The 21,551-nt window shown below is 38.3% G+C and overlaps 1 protein-coding gene across 1 annotated transcript in view; it reads right to left on the bottom strand.

The window, feature by feature from the left end:
* Nucleotides 1-21,551, bottom strand: part of LOC126478137 (serine/threonine-protein kinase unc-51) — a 171,557-nt gene that overhangs the window by 31,403 nt on the left and 118,603 nt on the right. The window contains exon 19 of the mRNA XM_050103676.1: nucleotides 4,765-4,913. Coding sequence (XP_049959633.1) covers nucleotides 4,765-4,913 — 149 coding nt within the window. The remainder of the gene's footprint in view (nucleotides 1-4,764; nucleotides 4,914-21,551) is intronic.

Raw genomic sequence — 21,551 nt, 5'->3', positions numbered from 1 at the left:
CTTTCTCTGTAAAAGTCATCTATAAAATCGTGATACTTTTTATTCTACCTTTTTTTTCTCCCTCAATGCTACTATTCCATAGTTCACTACCTGACACAGCAGTTAATAAGCTACATTCATAATCACCATTCTGGGCAGCAGCGTTGTAAACTACGACTAACAACATAAATGACAAGTGAATGAATTCTTGTCTTTAATAGAGAACCAATTCAGATATTTAATTGGTAAGGTGAGAAAGTGGTTTGTCAATTGAACTGGCATGGGCGTAACTTTACTGGATAGCAGTAATGTATCTGGCATGCTGTCCGAATTGAAATGATTGCTAGGCAAAGATATTGATGCCCCCCACCTTTAATTGACACTTAGGCCAAACATAGCCCAGTAATTAACGTGAACTATGGGGCAGAGGGGTGAGGGAAGTGCTGGGATGTTCTCCAAAGGGTCTAGTGGCATATCAACAACGGGATCAGCAAGTTGCAGAGAGTGTGGAATGTTGCACTTGGAAGAGGCTCATCAGTGTCGTAGACAGTTGACAGCTCCAGCTGTTGAGCTTTTTTGCATAATAGCTTACTTAACAGCTGCAAATAAGAACTCACTCAATAAACTGAGAGTAACTCCAGTATATAAACACAAGCTCATTTTGCCCACTCGCATAAGAGAACTGAGCAGGAAATGCTGGGTAGGTAGAGTCTGTCTGTAAAGTGAAAAGTGAGCAGCACTCATGGTGGGAGGAAGTTGCCTTTCCTGGGAGAACACTACAGCTGCTGTAGGGGGTTACTAAGAATCGAATTCTACCCTGCAGCCTGAAACTGTATGCAGAAATTTTTGTAGATTCTATTCATATGCATTACCTGTGTTAGTGTAGTTAGTAATTCATATATGCATTCCATGTAGTATTAATGCATTTTGTGCAAAATTGACGCTTGCAGGGCATGCCTGTGCTCTGCATCGTCTGTCATTCATTAGGCGCAATTTGGGGGCTCGTATAACTCTGTGAAACAGTCTGTAATTTTTTTCTTGTGACATAGTGGCTTGGATAAGAGTGAGGGATTACCTGCTCAAACTTCAGTTTGCAGACCTATGAAAGATGGAAGTGCATGGACACAACCAGTGACCTACCTTCCCTCGCACTTCTACACACCACCTCAATGCAGTTACAACCCAGAACACAACATATTCCTCTTGATGTGGCTCTACTGCACTTAGATCTGATACAAACATTTGTTATTAAACCATTTCATTTAAAGGTACACATTAATTCTACAGCATTAGAACATATTATTAATAATCTGATTTTTCTATTCCCTACAACATGGAAACTATCAGCCACAGAAAAAAAAGAATAGAACTGCTTTGGTAAAAACTTTTAACTGGGACACATTTTCAATAGAAGTAGCAGTTTTACGTTATTCAAGAAAACATAAAAAAGTGACCTTTGAAACAACCCCAAACCCAACACTCAATGCCACCAGTCAGGATTTTTAGTTCATAACACTCCCTCCAAGCACTGTGCAAAAACTTGCAACTAAACGATCCCCCCCCCCCCCCCCCCCCCCCAATCTACTTTTTTTGGCCCCCATTGACTGGGCAATACATGAGAAAGACAAACATGAATTATAGAATGATACACAGAATGTTGAACACCTAAAGCACTGAAAAGTGGAAACACAAATATCAGATTTGCAAAACAACTCATCTAACAATTTCATCCTACTAACATAAAAACACCCATAAGAATTAATAATAATTTGTAGACAGCTAATAGCCTACCTACTACTACTTAACAAAGATACAATACAGTAACTTTAAGCATCAAAATTGACAAATGTCGCCTTCCTTTCTTGAATACATAATCTTGGCCTAAAATCACCGATACAGATTTCGAGTGTCTCGCAGATGACATCCACATCACAATAATTATGTTCAGGTTTCCATGACATTTGCAAAACAAAAACACACTGTTCTGCAGCTAACTTTCTGTGTGCTATTTATCATAAAACACCACACAACATAATCTCAAACTGCTAGTGTCAAATGACTTATGGGTACTACACACTAGTTAAATCTACAAGTGATAACCACTATGCAAGGCAAAACAAAGTCTAAGGATCACTAGTAAAAACTGACAAATGGGGCCACTCGAATTTCTCATCCTCTGGATGCCAAAAACTAATCCTTTCTTGTGCTACATTGAAAAATTTCTCTCAATCCATGTCTAGTGTGCAGGAATGTAAACCAATTCAACAGTAGCAAACAAACTAATTTGAATTATGTTGATGTAACGGAGATCAGCTACATCGAGACCGCAGACCATACTAGCATACTGTTTTGAAAATATTGGCAGTGCTGGGCCACTGTTAGACTTTGGCAGAATGGCCTGATGTTGGCCACTGTGACTGCAGCCTAAGTAGGTGCAGAGTTTGAGAGTACGAACTTCATGTAACAGTTCACTTTACCTAAAAATGACTGATTCCTTGATGTTCTTAGACGCTCGCACCTTATCAGTGACAAGGGCTTCAGCAGACCCTTACCCACTTTGTGCACTTGTCAAGATGACAACACAGGTTGTCATCTTTAAGTTGAGCAACCACTGCTATATAATAACATTGTTGACGTAGTATGCACAATTAGAAACTTTACGAACAGGTTATTTCATTCACTCTCAAAGTAAATACTTACATTAATATCTGCTAAAATGCATGCTGAGAGTTAGGATCTTCTGTTTTTCTGTGTTCAAAGGCAATTTTAAATATTCTTCTGCAAGATACACCTTGTAAACATACTGTCCCCCAGTAAATTTTACCAATAATTCCTTAGATCATGGAACAGGATAAAAGTCTGTTAAACAAGATGCTAATGGTGGCATTAAAATTATCACATACTCTAATACTCCACAGGATTTCTTCACCTTCAGTGTTGCTCATTGACTAGTGCGCACGATGATACTTAAACCACACATCCTATCTATCTCAGCTTTTACTGTTTCTTATGTAGCAAAGGGGAATTGACATGCCACATAAAAACATTGTCATGGAGCTAGTGCCGTATGTGCACTCGAAGATTCTTCATGCAACTTAATGAAATGATGAACAACTGTTGATATTTGGTGAACAATTTTTTCAGCCATTAAGAGAAATGTTGAACAATAGGTTTACTTGATCATTAATCGTACAACCAAACAGGAAAAATCTGTATAATTAAAAAATGTTAACTGCTGACACTTCCTGGCAGATTGAAACTGTGTGACGGACTGAGACTCGAACTTGGGAGCTATGCCTTTCGCAGGCGAGTGCTCTGCCAATTGAGCTACCCAAGCACGACCCATGACCCATCCTTACAGTTTTACTTCCACCAGTACCTCATCTCCTATCTTCCCAATTTCACAAAAGTTCTCCTGCAAACCATGCAAGACTAGCATTCCTGGAAGAAATGATCCTTTCTTCCAGGAACACTAGTCTAGGATGGTTCGCAAAAACTGGAACAACAACAACAACTACTACTACTACTACTACTACTACTACCACTAGTAGTAGTAGTAGTAGTAGTAGTACACAAAGTAGCTTATTGTGGCCTGAACTACCGATGTTGTGTGCATGAGGTGTGCCAGCTAGTTTGAATGAATGGTGTGTGTTTCTCTTTTTCTGACGAAGGCTGAGGCCGATAGCATATGTGTAAGTGTCTTTAATTGTCCCTGTCTGCAACTTGTTCCCTTTGTGGTGAGCAGCAATCTACCTTTTCATACATTGTTCATTCTACAAAAGAGTATATGAAAAATAAAGACCTACATAATTTAATATTAATGTGTGGATGAATAAATACAGAAATGAGTTACAGTTAAAAGGCGATTGCAGACTAACCACATGAAGAGAATCTAACAAAGACACTACGTTCCAGAACCAGGAAGTGATTCATCCATGGAGAGAGATTCAAAGTTCGAAAAGCTTGAGGCAGCTCAAGAACAACAGTCACCCAGCATATCAGTTTAAGAGAGATGCAAGACAGCCAGACAGAAATCAATAATGAAATGTCAGAAACAGATAAGATTTGAATACCTGACAAGTCAGAGGAGGCAGAGCAATACAAGCTTATGATAATGAAGGCTGTACTTGGAAGTATAAATGAATGACAGTGATAGAGGACAAAGAAACAAACATTTGGAAAGCCAAAGTAAATAAAAAACAACATATACTGCAATATTTGAAAGAAAAATTAAAACTTAAAAGAAATATGTGACAAGGTACAGGGAAACAGTATCAAAAATTGAGAGGAGGAGGAGGAGGAGGAGGGGGCAGCAGACAGAAAAAATCAGTAAGTATGTAGTCAATGACACAAATGATTAGAATTAAATTAACACCAAATAGTTGATGGGAACCAGGCACTTTCCAGCTAACAAGTTCTCAAGTGTGAATGAATACAAGTAGATGAAAAATAAAGACCTACATAATTTAATATCAATGTGCAGATGAATAAATACAGAAATGAGGTGACTGCAGAGAGATATGAGGATAGGGAAATGTTTTGTATATTTTGCCATATGATATCCATATCACTCGTTCAAAGACTATGAGCACTTATTCTTCTTCCATTCTTCCAGTGACAAAAGCTTGAGAATAATGACTAATACTTGTGTAGTATTCTGACAGAAACCGGCATTTGTCAGTTTGCTGTTTCTGCATTCACTAAGAATAATTAAGCTCTCATTTTACAAAGAATGCATGACTTGTGATATATTTAATGTAACAACTATCAATTTTCATAACTTACCATCTGGATTGCATGGTTGTACAGAATTCTATCTGCAGTGATACTAGTGCTTGATGGATCTACTCCTGCTTTTTGCAGAAGCCCAGGAGTATTTAGCTGCTTGCACTCATTTAAACACTGGTGAAATTTTGAATTCAACATACTGACCACTGAAAAGAGGAAAACAAAAAATGTTGAAACACTGTAATGTGAAACTTTACTTTTTATATGACGTACAACAAACTACTCACATTTATGCAAGTTTAAAAACAGTGGGCTGTAGTGATATTTCTCTCTTTTTTTTTAGAAGTGAGCAAGAAATAACACGCATAAATGGAAAAGGCACAGTGACTTTACACGGATGTTACTTGAATAGATGAAGCAGTTATGGTGATCATTCACGTAAAGTGGGAAATCGGATTCGCATCCCAGTCCAGCACAAATTTTCACTTGTTGCCACTGAATTATTTCAGTGCCCACAGATGTGGCTGATGTCGGTATTTCTCTTTCATTATATGTATGCAGAATCATAAATCTGTAGTGTCTGTTCTTTTGATCATGTCTGAGAGAACAGACACCACACATATAGTAACTGATGTCACCAATAAAATGGTAAGAACTTTTACTCCGTTTAAAAGGGTGTTTTTACAGACAGTAAGCAGCTGAAAATGACAGACACTCTACGTACACTGTTTAGTCTACAATACCCACAATTATACTATTATACAATACTGAACACTCTGATACTACAGCTATAGAAAAAATAAAGCACTGTCTGAATGCTAGGCTGTAGTTTTTTGTATTAATAAAGCACACTAAGCAACAAATTCAATGCATAATTTTATTTTTTCCAATGCTGACAATTACAATTACAATCATTATAGGAATTGTTGAAACATATAAGCAATCAGAAAATTTCAGAAACAGAAAATTTACGCAAGCTAAATCAAGAGCAAATTATTTTCAAACAATATATAAAACAAATAACTTAGGTTCTGACATCAGTCAAGGAAAATAATATCACAAAAATAGTCATAAATTTTTTGTCAATGTTTGGAAAGAAAAAGAGAAAATTTCTGTTTTCTATTACAAGTATCACTAACTTCAACTATGCGACAAATTAAAGAGTAGTATTGGCTATGCTCGACATGTAGGAGGGGAAGGAAATTATTATGAAGACATCCATATTCCTACAATTTATTATCCAATAGAAACAAATAAGCAAAACACATATATTAGGGAAGAGATGAGGAATATAGAAAACAGCTATTTTGCAACATTTATGAAGTCTTGCATGCGGCATGAACAAAGAGTAATGGGAATTTTTGTTTTTCTTAAAGAATCTTTATTTATTCACAACATCAACTTCATCCTGTTCAAAGTAATCTCCCTCAAGTACAATAATACACTTGTGCCAGCAACTTTTCCAATCTTATAAGCAGCTCTGGAACTCACTTTTGGTTTCGGTGTTCAGCTCCTTTAGCTAAGTGATTCTGTTTTTTATCTCATTAATGGTGGCAAAACAACATCCTCTCATGGCTCTCTTCAGCTTCAGGAATAGACAGAAGTCACAGAGGCACAGAGGCCCATGTCCTGAGAATACAGTGGCTGAAGCAACATAATTTTTTTTTTTTTTTTTGCCGAAAAATTACAAAGAACTATCGAGGTATGTAGGACGTTATTGTGATTCAATTTCCACGAGTGGTTTAGTCACAATTCTGGTTGTGTTTTTTTTTTGGATTGCTTTGTGTAAATGGTGCATAACTTTCAGGTAGTATTCCTCATTGACACAGTGACCATGAAGCAGGAACTAATGATACATTATCCCATGTAAGAAAAGAAAATAGTGAGAATCTTCACATGTGGTAGTACTTGTCAATTTTTTTTTTTTGGTCTTGACTCTTAAGGAGGTTTCAGTTGGGATGATTAGGCCTTTGTTTTGACATCATACCTGCATACCCGTGTTTTTACTGCCTGTTATAACCTCCTTTACAAGTTCTCGATTGTTGTCAACTTCATTCAGCAATTCCTGAGTGTTGTCTATTAAGTAATTTCAGAACAAACTTTGCTTCTACATGTTTCATGCCCCAAAGATCTGAAAAAATTGCTTGGCATGAGCCAAAGGATGTGCCAACATCCCCAGCAACTTTTCTGATGGCAATTTTCCGGAACCATTTTCTTTACTTCTTCCACACTGTCGTCAACAATGTTAAGTTGCAGACAGGCATAATAAAAAGATAACTACACATTAGTTTACGCCAGAAGGCTTCGTCAGAAGAGGAAAAACACACACACCCATATTCCTTCAAACAAGCAAGCACACCTCATGCACACATGACCACCATCTCCAGCAGCTTGGACTGGAATGCAACTGACATGTAGAGTGGTAGAAGAGTATGGGTGGTGGGAGAGGAGATTGCTGTCTCACAGAGCAAGCAGGGACTAGACTGTCTACAGGTGCAGCATCAGGAGGCTGTGGGAGGCGAGGGGGAGCCCAAGCGAAAAAGGAGAGGTGTGGAGAAGGGGAAAGACGGCTGGGTGAAGGGCTTGGGGCGTATGTTATGTTTGGAGACAGTAGGTTACCCTGGGTTCAGGCCGGGATGATTTTGGAAGTGGAGAATGTGCTGTAAGGATAAATGCCATCTGCCTGGCATTTACATTGTCGTGATGTGCTACAGCGTCCAGGGCATTTGTTGTCTTCCTCCTCTTTGAAACACTTATACCAATCGTAAACTCTTGTCTTACTTATTGTAGACTCACCAAAAACCACAGTCAACATTTTTAATGTGGTGCTGTATGTTCTCCACATTTCATCCAAATTTAATGCAAATTCTTTGATCCACCTTTTTCAAAAGCAAATATTTGCTCAGCACTCGAAAACACATATCACCTTTTAGAGTGTCAACAGTAAACTAAAGATTTAAAACAACTGATATTGCACACATACATCAGAAAATGTATACCAACAAGATTTAAAAAAAAAAAAATATTTTGAAAATTGGATTTATAAAGACACCAAAATTAAAAACTTCCAGTTACTTTTTGATAACACCTTGTACAGAGACAGTAAGAACTAAATTCACTTAAAAACTCAGGAACTTGTAGAACAGAGTAAAAATGTAAATATTTTGTGCTTATCAGGATTCTCAGCTGTTACATTATATATATTGACGTAATTAGCATCCACAAAAACTATTGATGAAAATTATTTATTCTGCACCAAAACATATCTATATTAAACTGCTCATCAACTGCCACAGAGCTGAATGACTTTTATGAAACTCATCACACTATAAGAGCATAATTAAAGATCAACAAAGACATACTAATATACCATCTTATTAGTGAACAGTCTTGTTCCTTTTTGTAAGACCTTTTGTAACAGGAAAATTACATATATAAGAAGAAATGATAATTATGACTGGGAGTAGATAGTACAATCTATGTGCAAGGAAACGTTAAGCTGAAATCAGTTTTCAGTTTGTTGACTGGTTATCTTTGCATGCTATGGCAGAAAAGATATTTACTGCACTGCAACAAACTGAATGTGCTTGGCCTCTAGGGAATGCCTATGCTACAGAAAGATAGAACAAGAAACTAATAATAATAAGAATAACAACAATAATAATGGTGGTGATGATGAGAAGACATGTAGCAGAGCTACAACCATGATATGAATCTCCCTTCTGGTAAACATCTGCTGACAGTACTCTGTTGCTGTTCCCATCTGTTTGACACATTTCAGAGCAAAGTATGCCTCCCAAAAAGTAGATATCAAAACTCAAACATTGAAACAATTTTCAAATTCAACACCTGATTGTATATCTCTGGGGAAAAATGTGTAACCTAGGTGAGCAATTAATAATACCAAGGAAGTACGGTTACTAATATCACCAGGATTATCTTCACTGCTCAGATTCAACGTTACATGTTTGTTTTGTAGATCTTGAATGTGTTGATAGGGTTTATTCTGTCAAGAGTACCACTTAAATCCTACAGATGATTCCTCTGTGAACCTTCCAGTGATTCATTTCGCACTGTCCTTTAGTCCATAGCATATACAAGGTCATTAGCAACTAATATTTTGTTGTCATCAACATTAGTGCTACTCCTATTACACAAGTCTAACTAGACAACTAACTCAAAGTCAGAGTTTCCTTGTGCGGCACTCTTAGTTGTCAATACAATAACTGTCTCAAATATAAGTTTGGACAAAAATCAACAGGAAGAAAGTTAAGAAACCAATCCCTTGCCACAGGGGTCATACCTCTATGGAAGCAACAGGTACAAGACCTGCTCAATTCACCCAGCTAATACATCGAGTCATATACTAGCTCTGCTGCAATCACTGCACAGCATTTTCTTTGGGCATGACCATCAAGTAGCTGTACATTGGAATGAACGGCCACTGCCAAACTGTGGCCAAGAACAAAGTTGACCAACTAGTGGCACAATAGGCTGCTGAGCGCAACTTGCTTGAGTTCAATGGCTGCTTCACAAACCATGCCATTTCAACCCTTCCTCCCAGCACCAGTTTTTCTGAACTATGTAGATGATAGTTATCCTTGCAACATACCCTTCACTCCTGTGATTCTCCTGGACTCAATCTCTGCCAAACCACTGTACCACACTCTCTACACAATACTTTCTGCTTCCTCTGACTTGTCATCACCTCCTCCCAATTCACACATCCACATCATGTTCACTGTACACTACAACTAACCAGCTCTAATACCTGTGTGTCAGAAGCCTAACCCATGTATCTGCTATCCCTCCCTCTCACATTCCTAACCTGCATACCTGTTGTCTTCCTCCAATCTGCTAGCTACCCATCCCCAGTCCCTCCTCCTGTTTCCTGCCTCTTTCTGCCCCTACTCACCCCACTCAACACAACACAATCCCTGCCTCAATCCACCCACCAAGCTGCGATCTCAGCACTGTGTGTCCAACTGGCAAATGAACATGCACTCTGTGTGTGTGTGTGTGTGTGTGTGTGTGTGTGTGTGTGTGTGTGTACACTCAAGCTCATGAAAGGATTTCTTCTGAAGGCTAACTTTTGTCAATGACCTAACACTTCTGCTATTTGGTGAGTGATCTTATTCACTCTTAAATCATTTACATTCTGTCAGAACCATGGTTACACTTTAACAAAACATCAAACAGTTACTTCCTCATAAATTACAAACCTTAACATGAATGAGAGTAACTACCACTGAAGAGAACAGACATCAGTTTTGTTAGCTTTGAGACAGCCTGACAGTTGTTTTAAGCATGCCAGCATTTTTGTAGGCTTGTTCATAATGGAGACTGCATACATTAGCTAATTAAGAACAGCTAAATGGTTTACTTTGGAACATAAAAATCTTATTTCTGGAATTTTAAGATAAACAGTATAAAAAAAGCACACTCTGCTACTCAGCACATTTGAGCAGGCATCTTCCTCTGTGTGGCCATATGTTATTCTATCCCAACTCTTCCACTGTTTGGATTTTAAGGTTAATGAGAATTTAGTTTCAACAGGGTCCACAGCCATGATAACCTTCTTGAAAGCAATGAGTTTCCTGCACTGGCTGTGAATCCTGTTGCATTAAAATACTGCAAAGAATGCCTTACAGGATTTTTGGTGAGGTTGTTACATACCACAGGAGCAAAGTCAAGTTAGTGAATTTAAAAGAAAGCATTCACTTTAATAGGAAGTGTCTTACTAATAATGTGACTACCACATATGTTAACATCAAGATAAAAGCTAAGACGAGTGTAGCTCAACAGACTGAAAAGAAAAGTGAACTTTTATGGACAAGAGCAGATTCATAAAAAAGTTTTAACAAAAAAAAAAAAGTTTAAGTGTTAAACTATACCTTATAAATTTAGTACTTGATAGGCAGTTAGAACCTGCCCAATTAGAAATCATGTACAAGGTAGTTCAGGAATATATTCAGATGCAAACAAAGTAGTCCCACATAGACCTAACAATAAAATAATGTCCCACTGTGAGGCCAGGCAGAATAATCATGGAAATATCATAGTGTAACATGAAGTGGAATGCATTTTTGCATTTTATCAAAGAAAAGCAAAAAAATTTGGAGAAACAATCCAGGAATGTCAGTCCTAAGAATAATTACATAATATGTGAAATCAGTATTAAACTAAAAGTGTAGAAAGCCATAACAGTTGGGAAAGACAGGGGAAACACAGTCATTATCATCTAACATGATGAATACGTAGATAAAGTGTACGAATTCTCTGCTAACGACAAGATCATTAAATTTGATAAAGAAACTAGCAAGAAATTCTATGCCTTGAGCAGGAAAACTATAAGGAATTCCAAATTCCTTTTTAAAGATAAAAAATAATATCCCTTCTTGCAATAAACCACAAGAAATCTATGCTGAATGCACAAATGAAAACACATAAACAACACAATCCCATCTGCCCTATCATAAACAACGTACATAGTCCCACTTATTAAGCAAAAGCTTAACAGTTTGATCAAAAGACTACATATATGAATCCACACATGGAGTAAAGAATTCTGAAGAGGTGATAAATGATATTCAAGATGACAAAATCCCAACTCTAACACTAAGCTAGTGTCCTTTGACATCACCAAATTACACACATGCATCTATAGCACAGAGTATCTATTCATAAGAACTAATTTGCATAAATACAAAAAGATTAGCAATGAAGAAAAGAACAAATTTAACTACCATGGCTGGTCCTCTCATATAATTATTTTGCATTTCAGAGTAATGCGTACACACAGCAAGGGTAGTTCCACATCAGGCAAGTTTGCCCAAATTTTTATCAATCATACTGACTGCATTTCTTTTTCAAAAGTTTAAACAAACAGCTGAAAAAAATGGTTCACTATAAATGTTATACCGACAACACACAGTATTCTACTGTATGGCACTGATACAGACATGATGGATCGAGGACAAAAATACATATATCTGAAAATGATCGAGGGAGATCAAATCTAATCATGTATTTTAAAAAATAAACAATAGATTAAAATTGTTTTGAACATTGGTTATGTTTGATAGTTCTAAAGATGAGATTAATGTTATGTTTCTCCAACTGAACAGCATTCATAGTAAGATAAATTTTATGTTGGATCTAGGGCAACGCTTCATTTCTTGACATCAAAACATTAAATTTTTCATAAAGCTACAACAGATGTCATTATTCACCATTCATCTTGACATCCCTTTTATTCACAATTCATCTTGACATACCTTTCATTCTGTGATATGAAAGTTAATAAATGTTTCCCTAGGAAAAAAAATGAGATTGATAAGGAACTTCAGATACTGAAGCAGATTGTGAGGAATAACAGATACAAAACAGATATGGTACAAACAATGTACAATAACAATGGGAAGAAGGGAAAATGAACAATAGGATAACACTACTAAAGGAACCAGAGACAGGAAAGCCTTTATACAGTGTTTTACCCTATCTTCACAACATCTCAAGTAACGTCACGAGAGTATTCCATAACACCAAAATAAAAATAGGTTTCTACACATAGAACTCTCAAGAGAATGAGACTGTAGCACAATACTCAAAAGAATACCTCAACTCTTACATTCAGGTATCTATAAAATTGACTGTGGAACATGGTAAGTTCTATGTACGTCACATGGGCAGAACATGTAGTGAAAGGTTTAGGGGACTCAAATTATGTTAGAGAGGCATGAGGCACATAATATAGCTAATGGAATGCAGATCCTTCATAAACTGAATAAAAAGAAAGTTATGAGCATTCTTGAGGAGGTAGAATTATGTAACAGTTTTCACAAACATCCTTCAAGTAATGAAGAAATCAAACTAAAACACTCGAAAGTTCCTAGAAATCTTTGATCAGATACTACATACCATTTGACACCTTACAGTTGTTTTGTAAGCTTTATAGTATGTAACTACCACCCCGTTATTAATTACTTTAATTATTTTATCAATTTCCTGTCTTTTACCTGGCTTCAGTGATTCCGTAGTTTAGTTACTATGAGGTATGAGAATTGAATGTGGGCTTCTACATTGGTGCAGTATTTAAAAAAAGATGCCCAAATCGTATGAGCATAACCACCAGTTTCATCTCTTTCACATTTTTATATTTTTATCTTTACAGTAGATATATCTAAAAACAAAGATGATGTGACTTACCCAACAAAAGCGCTGGCAGGTCGATAGACACACAAACAAACACAAACATACACACAAAATTCAAGCTTTCGCAACCAACGGTTGCTTCATCAGGAAAGAGGGAAGGAGAGGGAAAGACGAAAGGATGTGGGTTTTAAGGGAGAGGGTAAGGAGTCATTCAAATCCTGGGAGCGGAAAGACTTGCCTTAAGGGGGAAAAAAGGACAGGTATATGCACGCACGCACGCACACGCACACACACACACACACACACACACACACACACACACACACACACACAGACATTTGTAAAGGCAAAGAGTTTGGGCAGAGATGTCAGTTGAGGCGGAAGTACAGAGGCAAAGATGTTGTTGAAAGACAGGTGAGGTATGAGCGGCGGCAACTTGAAATTAGTGGAGGTTGAGGCCTGGCGGATAACGAGAAGAGAGGATATACTGAAGGACAAGTTCCCATCTCCGGAGTTCTGACAGGTTGGTGTTAGTGGGAAATATCCAGATAACCTGGACGGTGTAACACTGTGCCAAGATGTGTTGGCCGTGCACCAAGGCATGTTTAGCCACAGGGTGATCCTCATTACCAACAAACACTGTCTGCCTGTGTCCATTCATGCGAATGGACAGTTTGTTGCTGGTCATGCCCACATAGAAAGCTTCACAGTGTAGGCAGGTCAGTTGGTAAATCACATGGGTGCTTTCACACGTGGCTCTGCCTTTGATCGTGTACACCTTCCGGGTTACAGGACTGGAGTAGGTGGTGGTGGGAGGGTGCACGGGACAGATTTTACACCGGGGGCGGTTACAAGGGTAGGAGCCAGAGGGTAGGGAAGGTGGTTTGGGGATTTCATAGGGATGAACTAAAAGGTTACGAAGGTTAGGTGGACGGCCGAAAGATACTCTTGGTGGAGTGGGCAGGATTTCATGAATGATGGATATCATTTCAGGGCAGGATTTGAGGAAGTCGTATCACTGCTGGAGAGCCACATTCAGAGTCTGATCCAGTCCCGGAAAGTATCCTGTCACAACTGGGGCACTTTTGTGGTTCTTCTGCAGGAGGTTCTGGGTTTGAGGGGATGAGGAAGAGGCTCTGGTTATTTGCTTCTGTACCTGAAAACAGCTTTCGCATCCCGCAACTACTCTCCCGACCTGGTACAGAAGCAAATAACCAGAGCCACTTCCTCATCCCCTCAAACCCAGAACCTCCTGCAGAAGAACCACAAAAGTGCCCCAGTTGTGACAGGATACTTTCCGGGACTGGATCAGACTCTGAATGTGGCTCTCCAGCAGTGATACGACTTCCTCAAATCCTGCCCTGAAATGATATCCATCATTCATGAAATCCTGCCCACTCCACCAAGAGTATCTTTCGGCCGTCCACCTAACCTTCGTAACCTTTTAGTTCATCCCTATGAAATCCCCAAACCACCTTCCCTACCCTCTGGCTCCTACCCTTGTAACCGCCCCCGGTGTAAAATCTGTCCCATGCACCCTCCCACCACCACCTACTCCAGTCCTGTAACCCAGAAGGTGTACACGATCAAAGGCAGAGCCACGTGTGAAAGCACCCACGTGATTTACCAACTGACCTGCCTACACTGTGAAGCTTTCTATGTGGGCATGACCAGCAACAAACTGTCCATTCGCATGAATGGACACAGGCAGACAGTGTTTGTTGGTAATGAGGATCACCCTGTGGCTAAACATGCCTTGGTGCACGGCCAAAACATCTTGGCACAGTGTTACACCGTCCGGGTTATCTGGATACTTCCCACTAACACCAACCTGTCAGAACTCCGGAGATGGGAACTTGTCCTTCAGTATATCCTCTCTTCTCATTATCCCCCAGGCCTCAACCTCCGCTAATTTCAAGTTGCCGCCGCTCATACCTCACCTGTCTTTCAACAACATCTTTGCCTCTGTACTTCCGCCTCGACTGACATCTCTGCCCAAACTCTTTGCCTTTACAAATGTCTGCTTGTGTCTGTGTATGTGCGGATGGATATGAGTGTGTGTGCACGTGAGTATATACCTGTCCTTTTTTCCCCCCTAAGGTAAGTCTTTCCACTCCTGGGATTGGAATGACTCCTTACCCTCTCCCTTATAACCCACATCCTTTCGTCTTTCCCTCTCCTTCCCTCTTTCCTGATGAAGCAACCGTTGGCTGCGAAAGCTTGAATTTTGTGTGTATGTTTGTGTGTCTATCGACCTGCCAGCGGTTTCGTTTTCAGATATATTTTTCCCACGTGGAATGTTTCCCTCTATTATATTCATATCTTTACAGTAGTTCATATATTTTCATACAAAGACTCTCTCTTGCATGCTGTATTCATGAAGTGTGCAGGAGAACAAGTCTGTATTTGGCTTATATAACATAAGATGTCACACTAAAATGTCACAAAAATGGTGTCATATGTGGTTATGTTGTTTCTCTTTTGATTTTAATGTATCCTAATGGCTATGTTTTTAAGAAGTAAGATACTGCTGACAAAGGCCTCAATGGCTGAAAGCTTTAATTGTGTGAATCTTTTTGTTGTGCCTATCGCGACTCAGCATCTCCGCTATATGGTGAGTAGCAACTTTCCTTCTCTGGTACTGTTACATTCCAGAAGAAAGTTCATTTTTTCTGTGTTAAGTGACAATATACTTTCCCTGACAGTTGTAAAACTTATCAATATTTTGAGTAGATAAGGTTTTCTATACCAGCACAGAACTTCCCAGCACTTCAGGAAATGAAACCCAGCCAAAAACAATGTGTTTTGGGAATGAGATTTTCACTCTGCAGCGGAGTGTGCGCTGATATGAAACTTCCTGGCAGATTAAAACTGTGTGCCCGACCGAGACTCGAACTCGGGACCTTTGCCTTTCGCGGGCAAGTGCTCTACCAACTGAGCTACCGAAGCACGACTCACGCCCGGTACTCACAGCTTTACTTCTGCCAGTGGTAGAGCACTTGCCCGCGAAAGGCAAAGGTCCCGAGTTCGAGTCTCGGTCGGGCACACAGTTTTAATCTGCCAGGAAGTTTCAATGTGTTTTGGAATTGGATGTGCGGCAACTTGTACACTTCATATTTTTGTATTACAAAATTTTAGTGTGGCGAATATAACAGTTCAGTTGTATTAGACACATGTTTTCAATTTATGCTTAACAATTTGGAGACCAAGCCCAAGTACAGCTGCGGATCACTATTTTCTAGACACACTAATCACCTACCACTCAAAAATTAGACTCATTACATATGAGATCAAGGTGCGGGTGTCCTGTTACCTGTCCTTGACTGGTGCTGCCTTCTGTTGTCTATTTATAAAATTACTTTAAAAGAAACAGCAGTGAACATTAGAGCTGTTTTGAGCAATGTTCAGAAAAGGCAAAACAATTCACTGGCAAAACAAGCAGAAAAGAAGCAAACTATATAGCTCTGATTGCAACATATCTCTCTGCACACCAGAACACTTCAACTCTTCCACAAATAAGACAATTACTGGTGAAATTCCTCAAAAACCCACCTCACACTTTTTTAAGGATAATTATACTTTTTACCATCATTATTGCACAATTCATAATCTATGAGAGAACTAAAATAAATATGATTAACTAACCTTGAAGCCTGGTCTTTTTTAGAGTGTGTTACCCTTTGTTGTTGTTGTGATCTTTAGTCCAGAGACTGGTTTGATGCAGCTCTGCATGCTACTCTATCATGTGCAAGCTTCTACATCTCCCAGTACCTACTGCAGCCTACATCCTTCTGAATCTGCTTAGTGTATTAATCTCTTGGTCTCCCTCTATGATTTTTACCCTCCACGCTGCCCTCCAGTACTAAACTGGTGATCCCATGATGCCTCAGAACATGTCCTACCAACCGATCCCTTCTTCTGGTCAAGTTGTGCCACAAACTCCTCTTCTCCCCAGTTCTATTCAATGCCTCCTCATTAGTTATGTGATCTACCCATCTAATCTTCAGCATTCTTCTGTAGCACCACATTTCGAAAGCTTCTATTCTCTTCTTGTCTAAACTATTTATCGTCCATGTTTCACTTCCATACATGGCTACACTCCACACAAATACTCTCAGAAACAACTTCCTGACACTTATATCAATACTCAATGTTAACAAATTTCTCTTCTTCAGAAACGCTTTCCTTGCCATTGCCAGTCTACATTTTATATCCTCTCTACTTCGACCATCATCAGTTATTTTGCTCCCCAAACAGCAAAACTCCTTTACTACTTTTAAGTGTCTCATTTCCTAATCCAATTCCCTCAGCATCACCCGACTTAATTCGACTACATTCCATTATCCTCGTTTTGCTTTTGTTGATGTTCATCTTATACCCTCCTTTCAAGACACTGTCCATTCCGTTCAACTGCTCTTCCAAGTCCTTTGCTGTCTCTGACAGAATTACAATGTCATCGGCGAACCTCAAAGTTTTTATTTCTTCTCCATGGATTTTAATACCTACTCCGAACTTTTCTTTGTTTACTTCGCTGCTTGCTTAATATACAGATTGAATAGCATCGGAGAGAGGCTACAACCCTGTCTCACTCCATTCCCAACCACTGCTTCCCTTTCATGACCCTTGACTCTTATAACTGCCATCTGGTTTCTGTACAAATTGTAAATAGCCTTTCGCTCCCTGTATTTTACCCCTGCCACCTTCAGAATTTGAAAGAGAGTTTTCCAGTCACCATTGTCAAAAGCTTTCTCTAAGTCTACAAATGCTAGAAACATAGGTTTGCCTTTCCTTAATCTTTCTTCTAAGATAAGTCGTAGGGTCAGTATTGCCTCACGTGTTCCAACATTTCTACGGAATCCAAACTGATCTTCCCCGAGGTCCGCTTCTACCAGTTTTTCCATTCGTCTGTAAAGAATTCGCATTAGTATTTTGCAGCTGTGACTTATTAAACTGACAGTTCGGTAATTTTCACATCTGTCAACACCTGCTTTCTTTGGGATTGGAATTATTATATTCTTCTTGAAGTCTGTGGGTATTTCGCCTGTCTCATACATCTTGCTCACCAGATGGTAGAGTTTTCTCAGGACTGGCTCTCCCAAGGCCATCAGTAGTTCTAATGGAATGTTGTCTACTCCCGGGGCCTTGTTTCGACTCAGGTCTTTCAGTGCTCTGTCAAATTCTTCATGCAGTATCATATCTCCCATTTCATCTTCATCTACATCCTCTTCCATTTCCATAATATTGTCCTCAAGAACATTGCCCTTGTATAGACCCTCTATATACTCCTTCCACCTTTCTGCTTTCCTTTCTTTGCTTAGAACTGGGTTTCCATCTGAGCTCTTGATATTCATGCAAGTGGTTCTCTTTTCTCCAAATGTTTCTTTAATTTTCCTGTAGGCAGTATCTATCTTACCCCTCGTGAGATAAGCCTCTACATCCTTACATTTTTCCTCTAGTCATCCCTGCTTAGCCATTTTGCACTTCCTGTCCATCTCATTTTTGAGACGTTTGTATTCCTTTTTGCCTGCTTCACTTACTGCATTTTTGATTTTCTCCTTTCATCAATTGAATTCAGTATCTCTTCTGTTACCCAAGGATTTCTACTAGCCCTCGTCTTTTTACCTACTTGATCCTCTGCTGCCTTCACTATTTCATTCCTCAAAGCTACCCAATCTTCTTCTACTGTATTTCTTTCCCCCATTCCTGTCAATTGTTCCCTTATGCTCTCCCTGAAACTCAGTACAACAACCTCTGGTTCTTTCAGTTTATCCAGGTCCCATCTCCTTAAATTCCCACCTTTTTGCAGTTTCTTCAGTTTTAATTTACAGTTCATAACCAATAGATTGTGGTCAGAGTGCACATCTGCCCCTGGAAATGTCTTACAATTTACAACCTGGTTCCTAAATCTCTGTCTTACCATTATATAATCTATCTGAAACCTTGTAGTATCTCCAGTTACCCTTTAAGATACATAAAACACAAATGTGTGAGTAAAATTTTAAATAACTACACAAATGGCTGGTCTTCTGGGCCCAAAGTTTTTCTAAGCGTCTGATCGTCAGGTGTTAAATTTTAAATGAGACAAATTCTCCATGACTTACGAAACTCATTGCACATTCTCACACACAATTCATCTTGCGTAAAAGGAAATTTATATTGAAAGTAATGCTTCTCAAGCCACAATTCACAATACTTTCCCGTAACCTGTTACAAATGTAAACGGTTGTGATGTCAAGCTCATCAAATACAGTTTGTTGTTATAAAGTATTGCATGTGCATAGCCTTCATCATAAAACCTTTGAGACATTCAGATGCCAGCAGACACTTGTGATATGCTTTCTGTTGTTGTAAATGGTACATTTTCTTGCAATTAAAGTTTTATTTTGGTGTTAATCTCTCATTTAAGTTTTACTGCTGCAGTATTATTCTGCAGTAGTGGGCTAACATAAAAGTCTTTGTTAAAGTATCAGCTCCTACCACTCAAAATCCCGAAAACATAACTGACAATGAAAACAATGAGAAATCCCCAGATGAAAAATATTCCCACATTTTTCCTGAATTTCCTGACTGTCCCAGGGCATATACACCCAGGTGCATCATCTTCCTTTAAACATTTTTATTGTTATCAACTGCACACAACAACTATTAAAAATGGCATTATTGTGAGTTTTATACTTTGCTAGTATCGATTATCATCCTTCTATGAGGAATAAAGAGGAAATAATGCTTTCTTCCCCTCCTAACATTTGTGTTAATAACTTAGATAACATGGGTCACACATAGAATGTACCTTTCCACATCTATTTTTGACCTGTATGACAGAAGGTGTTGCTCCACACAGTTCAGTGATCTCTCAGACTAGTAAATGACTGAGCTGTTTGCTATCGTTTATACAAAAGCTGATACTATGGCTACAGCTCTCAAGCTTTGTAAACTATTTTACCATGTCATTTTCAACTACTGTCGATTTACCATTTTTACCTGTACTTACAAAGAGTTTAATTTTTATTTTACTGTACTGTATATCATGCCAAGCATGCACTGCCCATAAAATTATATGACATTAATCCAAAAAGTGTGCTATTTTTATTTTGGTGACTATAACCAATGGTTGCTCTGCAGCTTGTATTCTAATTTGTTTTTCTGACAAGTGTGCAGCTGCTTGAAAATGACCAAAACATTGTAGAACACAAAATAAAGTGGATATAAAGAACAGCCAATGCAAGAAGAAATTAAAGAGATGTTTTTCATATCAGCCCTTGCAGAGGTAGTACATTAATACCAAGAAAAATAATATTGGGCGATTAATGATAGTATGTTTTAGTATTTAACTCAGCCATCAATACTTTGGCATGAGAAATCTGTACGGCAGTGTGGTAAACAAGTGACAGTTGTCAGAGAACAACTGTACAACTGTAACAGAAATTAGACTCCTTTAATTTTATTTTTGACATCTAATTTTGTTTTATGGCGAAGACAGGAGGGTGGTGGTATTTAAAATCCTGCTGATAATGCTCCATTTTTTATGGACTTCCCTAATTTAGTCTCAACAAAAACATATGAAGAACCAGCTGCAGTCATAGTTTAAGAACTGTCTTATCTACAAATACATTTTGAAATCTACAAAAATACCAACACAGATTACTGGAGCATCAAAAGCTACTGGTATAAATTTGATGCACAGATTATTACCATTCTTGTTCAATACCACAACACTGTTACAATTTTTATCTCTCATTCAATATTTATAGTATCATACTCATAAACCTGCTTAAGAGTTCTACAAATATGAACCAAGTTAGTGCTAGTTATGAGCTAAAGATGATATCATAAAAATGGAAAGGAGAGAGAACCAGTAATATGTCCAATATCCTATTATTTCATCAGTTTGGGTTTCATGCAAGAACAAAGGATGCAGCAGAAGCTTAAAATATTTTTGCTGCCTACAAAGAGAATGCCACTGAAGAAAGCAAGGATGAAAATAGCTATATTATTTCAAGTGTGTGTGTGTGTGTGTGTGTGTGTGTGTGTGTGAATTTCTAAGATACCAAACTGCTGATGTCAGTCCCTGGACTTACATACTACTTAAAACTAACTTATGCTACAAACAACACACACACCCCTGCCCGAGGGAGGGCTCGAACCTCAGGTGGAAGGGGCTGCACAATCCATGACATGGTGTGTCAAACCAAGCGGACACTCCGCACAGCATATTATTTCAATCATGCATGCATGCATTGTCTTTGGCTAACAAAACAAAGTCCTCACATAATTTGGGTGATATCTACTTACTCAAAACAAAAATAGTCTAAACAATTCTAAAACATTTTAATGCTGATACATGTGCTGGTGACCACTACAAAAACAAATAAATAAAAAAAGGCTACAAAAGATCAGCCACATCAATAACCCATCTAGTACTGTATTTACCTAAGTATAAGATGATGCTGAATATAAGACCCTTCAGCAAAACTGTTTTTATTATTTATTTTTGTGCACATTCTGACTAATTAAAATTACAAACTGTTTTATTGATAAAAAGTATCTGCTAAAAAGTTAACATTATACCTATTCTAAACTTACGCCCATCGTTATTATCTACATTTTGATAATACAAGGAGAAATTAAATAAACAAAAAGAAATGGTTTACATAATTTTTACCTCCACTACCTTTTTACTAAGCCTGTTA

This window comes from Schistocerca serialis, chromosome 1, assembly GCF_023864345.2.
Source record: "Schistocerca serialis cubense isolate TAMUIC-IGC-003099 chromosome 1, iqSchSeri2.2, whole genome shotgun sequence".
NCBI classification, from domain to species: Eukaryota; Metazoa; Arthropoda; class Insecta; order Orthoptera; family Acrididae; genus Schistocerca; species Schistocerca serialis.
Note: the sequence above shows the minus strand (reverse complement) of the source record. Positions and strands in the feature narration are given on the sequence as shown.